This window comes from Merops nubicus, unplaced genomic scaffold, assembly GCF_000691845.1.
Source record: "Merops nubicus isolate BGI_N331 unplaced genomic scaffold, ASM69184v1 scaffold21886, whole genome shotgun sequence".
NCBI classification, from domain to species: Eukaryota; Metazoa; Chordata; class Aves; order Coraciiformes; family Meropidae; genus Merops; species Merops nubicus.
This window is the reverse complement of record NW_008613211.1, coordinates 1-6813: the sequence shown is the minus strand read 5'-3', so window position 1 is coordinate 6813 and position 6813 is coordinate 1. Positions and strand designations below refer to the sequence as shown.

At 38.0% G+C, this 6813-nt stretch overlaps 1 protein-coding gene across 1 annotated transcript; it reads right to left on the bottom strand.

Annotated features, from left to right (window-relative positions):
• Positions 1–593: 593 nt before the first annotated feature.
• LOC103774434 (cytosolic 5'-nucleotidase 1B-like) lies at positions 594–4171 on the bottom strand (the record flags this gene model as incomplete). The annotated part of the gene is made up of 4 exons (XM_008941839.1): positions 594–1288; positions 2576–2760; positions 3415–3537; positions 4036–4171. Coding segments are annotated over 4 exons (783 nt in total), but the record flags the coding sequence as incomplete, so codon positions are not given.
• Between the last annotated feature and the right edge of the window lie 2642 nt (positions 4172–6813).

Here is a 6813-nt window from a genome sequence, read left to right as displayed (position 1 = left end):
TCATATGAGGTTGCAAAACTGAGTTCATGCAGATCACACAACAGATGTAAACGCTAAGTCAGCCATTCAAGAAACAAGGAGTTCCAACAACAGCATTACATAGGGTAGATTCTCTGTTGTTACAAAGATGTATGTTCTAAAGCTTCAGTCTTTGTCCCAATCAAGATACTCTCAGCATCTCTGACTTCCACCCAACTCTACAAATTCTGTTGTGTCTTAAGTATTTTTGAGATTTTTAGCTTTCTTTCAAGTCTGGCTGAAAGTGCTGACTTCTGGTTCTAAATACCCAAAGGAGGCAAGAGACACAGAGACACTGATTACACAAACTCTACATAGGCAATTATGCTAAAACCTCTACACAGAAAAATGACAATGTTCTGTACAGCCAGCTTTATTAGAGTAGGAAAACAATATAGAAAAATATAGGGTTCCTGTAAACACAAGATGAAATAAGCTAACATTTCACTGGAAGATAAAACCCTGTGATAACAAACCTACTGAACACATAGGTAACAAGCAGACCACCAGCAGGTAGACACTTACATCTAAACTGCTTTCGATAATTTCAGAAATAACCATCAAGGATTAGCACTGCAGTATGATTTTTGTTATAAATAACCTGTCAACATTTTTTTTAGAAAAAAAATATAACTGTTGTCTGTCTCTGAAAATATATCTCAAGCTATAAAACCAGTACAAATCTTTTCCTAATATTAAAAACAGTGTTAGATCCAGATGGGTAAAAAACCTAAACTGCTTAAGAATGCTAATAAATAACTACTAAACCCTATCAATATTAAAAATATTTCCTTTTAAAGCTGTTCTAGCCAGAATTTAAATCTTTAAATATAGTGCTTATGATATATGAATGTAGAGTTTTTCAGGCAGAACTACAGGTAAATTAGAGGCTGGCTGAATTAAGAACTTTATCATTAATGGTGCCATCCAATCAAGTAGATTTGTGGTACTTCTGAGCAACACCATAGGGAACATGGGCAGCAATGGTGCCTAATTTCTGTGCTCCTTCAACATGGAACATCTGGTCATCAAAGAAAATGTGAGGGCGGATTTTCACCAGAATTGGTCCTTTAGGAGCTCCTGCTAGGAAAAGTGCCTCATCAATCTCCAGACCCCAGCTACGAAGAGTCTTCAGCACTCTGGCTCCAGAGCTCGCCGCACTTCTGGCTGTGACCAGGAAGGTCCTTATGGGACAGTTTAATCGTTCGTTTTTTGCATAGAACTTCTTCTGGAGTTTCCCCAGGTCTTCCAGAAAACCTTTCAAAGGACCCTGAATATGAAGTATCAGAATCATAATTAGTATCTGTCCATAGCTCCCCAAGTAATTATTTTGCTTTGCTGTAGATTGTCCACTACAAAAAAAAAGATTCCTTACCCAATGCTATGTTATTCAGCAAATTCTCTATATAATAGAGACCCATTTATGTCTAAATGGGTCTGCAGCTACGAAGAGTCTTCAGCACTCTGGCTCCAGAGCTCGCCGCACTTCTGGCTGTGACCAGGAAGGTCCTTATGGGACAGTTTAATCGTTCGTTTTTTGCATAGAACTTCTTCTGGAGTTTCCCCAGGTCTTCCAGAAAACCTTTCAAAGGACCCTGAATATGAAGTATCAGAATCATAATTAGTATCTGTCCATAGCTCCCCAAGTAATTATTTTGCTTTGCTGCAGATTGTCCACTACAAAAAAAGATTCCTTACCCAATGCTACATTACTCAGCAAATTCTCTATATAATGGAGACCCATTTATGTCTATATGGGTCTGCACCCTCACTAGGAATTCAAAAAAAAGTTAAAACCATAATCCTACTTGGCATGATTAGTAGGAAACTGATTCTTACTAAGGTTTACAACATCTCTTACAATATAAAGTTGTAACTATAGTCCTTAGCATTAATAAAATGTTATTTAAAAAGACAACTCTTTTTATTATGAAACATGAGTTGCAAATTTTTGTCTGTGCAAAAACCAGAAGAAGACTTAATTACATAGTCATCACTGAAATCCTTCCAGATTAAGGATAATACTAGAATTAGACTCCGATTAAAAGAAGTAAATGATAGTTCAGATAAAACTGCAACATATTGCACTGTCCAGTACTTTCATAAATCAAGTTTTTATTTTGAATTTATACTGTAACAGTAACAGAATTCATCTTTCTGTTCAAGCTAATGGTAAAATATTTGTAGTTTTTAGACAGATGACATAGCTCTGCTTTGGACTTAAGCACAGATATATTACCCTGTTTCAATAACCAGAATATCCAAGGAAATCAATAGTAGCCTTTTCTTTTCCTAATAATACAATCAAAATTGTATCTGAAAGTTGCTGCCTTATATATGCAGTTCTCCTAGTGAAGTGTGAGATCTGGTGAAAGGACTGCAATGGTGGCCTTTTTATGTTAAATATGTATTTTAAAGATTATCCTTGAAAAAGAAAATAAATATGGCAAATAGCTTCCACACAGAAGGATAAATACACGCTGGGGAAACTGGAGAAACAGCAGCCATGAAAATTAACAGATGTTTTGAAAGCAGACTCATTCAAAGAAGGACAAACCTGTGCAAGAGGCTTATTTTCATTCAGCTGTTCATGTTCAAAAAACCTGTCTAATCCTTGCTCTTTGACAATCTGTTCTGACTCATCAGAGAAGAGAACTGCATCCCCATCAAACGCCACTCGCAACTGCGTGTCCGAGTAAGGAACGTCTTTGTTGGCAGTGAACATTGTGGCTGATGCAATGCCTGAAAATGGATCAGAGAACCTCAGTTAGCATTCATTAAACTGTCAGCAGCTGGGTACCAACAGCTTATTTGTGGTGACCTTTCTGTAGAGTGAGCAAAATTGATCACTAAAGCTAATTTGTAATGGCTGTAACTTATGTAGGGAAGCAGACCCATCGATGTAAATTCTTAGACATGCTTCCTTCCACTTCCCCATAAGAATATACAAAAATGGTCTGCAAGGTGTGCTGCAAATGAGACAAAGCAGGAAATTCCAAGGATATCACTGAATCAAACTATTTGCTATTTTTTTACTCCTGACAAAGCACAGAAGTTGCTTTTTCTAAGTAATATCAAAGATCACTTCTATTGAAACAGACGCTGAAGGGACGGTGTTATGGGAGCTCATTTCCTGTAGCATGGGAGAAGACCAAAAGGTGTGACAAAAGTAGAGGCTGATTAAGTCATCAGCAGCAGGTTGAAGGGTCAGAGTGGAACAATACAGAGAAATAACCTGTTATTATTTCATTAACTAAAGTAAGTGGTAAGTTTGCACCATACAGGTTGTGACTTTCTGCATGTGATGAAGCAGCAATATTTTCTGTGAAAGACACACAACACATTAATTTTTTAATGTGCTCAGTCAAAAGAAAAGAGAAGAAAGTCAATTCAAACCTGCTTCTATAGCTTCCTGCACTTTTTCAGAGTCTGCTGAGAGGTACAGGTTGGTAAGATATGCAGCCAGGTAACCAACAGGGCTTTTTCCTCCCGTCATACAGAAACGTTCAATTGTTAAGCCTAAATTAAGAACAGCACAAGATGTGACTCTGCCTGGACAATACAAACCTGTAAAAGGAACCTGTGAAAAGGTACAATAGCTGACAGTTAGCTTAGAAAAGAAATATATCTTCACTGTAATTTCAACAAGCTGGACAACTAGACTGACTACAGTCTTTGGTCAGCCCCTCCTCCTTGAGAATTAAAACCAAAAGTCCCTCTAAGAGAGCAGAATAACTGCAGTGCAGGTATATCTATAGGGGGCATAATACCAAAACCCAGAAAGTTTAAAGACTTATCAGAAATTAAGATTCACACCTGACAAGTTAAATCTAGAGCTTTGGACCCAATTTCATTTAGCACTATCCTGCCTATGCTTACTCCCAAAAATAAATATAATCCTCTGAGGAATGGGTGTCAGTATCAAAGAAGCTGCTTTTACCAAGTCTAGAACAGGAAAAATAAAATGAACTTATTCTACTGAATGCAGTTCTACAAGGTAGTATTTATTTCAGTTACCGTAGTGATTGATGCTGTTTATCAGTCTCACTCCCACTTGGGCATGGTTATTAGTCATCAGGACAATATCAAATCGTTCTTCATCATCAGGGTACAGCTCAAGAAGCCGAGCATTGACATGCTCCAATGCCTGCAGTTAAAAATGTGGAAGGCAATAGACAAGTGGAATGTGTTTGTTAATCACTGTGGGTTTAGTGATAGGACTGTCTTAAAGGAGAATGTGAAATACCTGGTAATTTAATCTGCTGAACGTGTTTTATTCCTTTCTGCTCTGCTGCTCCCAGCAACCATTTGGTTGGGTTAATTTGAAAGGAAGCAAGTACGTTCTTTTGGCCGAGTTACAGAATTTATCATACAAATCTTTTTTCTTGGGACACTATAATCATCTGGAATAACATCACAATCACTATTTTTTTTTTTTATTTTCTTGTCCACTCAAAACTTGAACTTTCTTGTTCACTTGACAGTTGCTCTTGTGAAATCAAGGAGAAAGTGTAAAGGAATTTATATATGCAACTACTTGTTTTGCATGCACAACTGTGAATTTGGGCCACATACACAAAGATCTACTGATACGGTTCAAGTAGTCAGGACTGTCCTTATGTAATAAGTACAAAATCATATCCTCTCAAACATGATTACCGTGGTGATTTCTAGTTGCAGTACTGAATGAGACAGATTTTTGATTCACTTGAGACCTCTTTTAAAGATAATGGGCCAACATGTTGTATCCACTGTTTGGCATTCTTAGTTCCTTGACCTTTCATTTGCTTGTCTCTCTCTGTATCCATCAGTTCTCTCAACCTACTTAGAATCTTATCCCTTTGGAGTAAGACCTGCTCGAGGTTTATACACTGATGTCTGCTTTGAGATCTTGGCCCTTGAATGGAATTCTTTGGGATTACAGCAATAAAGTCAACAATGAATCGTGAAATGAATGCAAGATGGGTTGATTTTCATTGAGGAGCTTTAAAAAGTCAGGCCAGTTGTTAAGAATTAAAACACGGATTTCATAATTTAATTCTGGGAATCTCACTCTAAAAGGCATGGTTATGTCATGGACCATGCTTAGGAAAACTCTGACTGAGAGCCTGGTATAAGGCCTAGGAAAAAGTCTTGGTATGTGGTCATGACTCAATTCTACTGCTAATACTCTACTACACTGGTAATTTCTTAAAATATTAGACAATAATAAGGGGGAGTGGAAGAGATGATGTGTTTTTTTGTCTAGGGCCTCTACATCTTGCAGCTCAATGAGATCCTAGCCTGTGATTAAGATTCTTAACTGCTAGAAGAATAAGATGCAATACTTTAAAGTTAGTATAGTCAAGATTTTGATAAAGGTATTGAAACAAAAATACATTCTACCTTTTTGCTTTCTTCATCTCGAAGCAGAAAGTATCACCCAACAAACACACAGTTCTAATGTGTGTGTGATTAAATTTATGAATCTCTTGAAAAATATAGAGAATTCAAATGGAAATGGCATAGTGGAAGGGAACAGAGGTTAAGGTGCACTTAGCTGAGCACAGTTAACACCTCTGATTTCCAAAGTGTGAGGAGTTAAACAGTCAAATCTTGATTAGATTCAAAATTAATTTGACACTGAACTTTAACAGATCTCTTCAAAACTGACTATGATAGCAGAGGTGCTATCCCAGGCTGCTACAGATAGGAAAAGAGGCAGTAAATTCTCTAGTCAGCCTAGCCTCACTGGTGTGCAAAATGAATTATTTTATGACCACACTGTTATGTTGAAAACACCTTTACAATGCTTTTATTATTAATGCTATGAACAGTATCTGCTATACTTACAACAGCATCGGTATAGATGTAAATAATTTTTCCACTCTCTATTTCCAAAAAGTGATCAATGTGGAAAATGTGTTAAATTCCCGGGACTTAAACTGTACTAATGAAAATCTGCTTTTAAAACCTGAGATAAGTGTTGTGCCACAGCTCTGCTGTCAGCAAGTACGACTGCTAATTATGATTTAATAAATTCAGTAGTGGAGCTTGTCAAACAATTCTCAACAGATACAAAACGAAATCTGTAGATGGAATTTTTCAAGTCAGTCCCACTAAAACCTGTGTTTATAATTTTTTTTTAATTTTTTGTTTGTTTGTTTGTTTGTTTTTTGTAATTTCACTTGCTTTCCATGCTGGAGACTGTTAACCTTGGCCATTTATGTTATGCAATGAAAGCAAAATATCCTATTTCACTTCTGCTTAAACCCTGACTCCCAGATTGGGATGGCCTCTACTTCTTTTGCTGGCCCTCAAGAACAATTTTTAGGGTGACAGTGAAAGCAAGGAAAACTTATAGCTGACCAAAGAAGAAGAAGAAAAAAGAGTTAATTTCTGAATGAAGTAATTCAAGTAATACTGAATTAATGCTCTCTTTAATCCTAATAGTGCTATTATAAGTGAGACATAAAGCTGGAATGAGGAACTAAGAGGTTTTGGGTTTTTTTTTAGGAAGAGCTTGCAACAAACTATTTTGGGGCCCTATCTTAGCTGGACATAGGAAAGACTCTTCGTGCGCCCTGTGTCCAGCAGGAAGTCCGGGCTGCTGCTCACCCGCACCTCAGGTGTGAGGCGGAGAGCGGGGGGGGATACGAACCGCGATGCTGCGGGGACACTCCGGTGCCGGTGCCGCCCGCAGTACGTGACCTCCCGCAGGCGTCTGGCATTAGTGCCGGCGGGAGGGGAGAGGGCAGCGCAGGGCAGAGCAGAGGCCAGGGCACAGAAGCAGGGTGAGGGGCGCAGGGTCTCCGC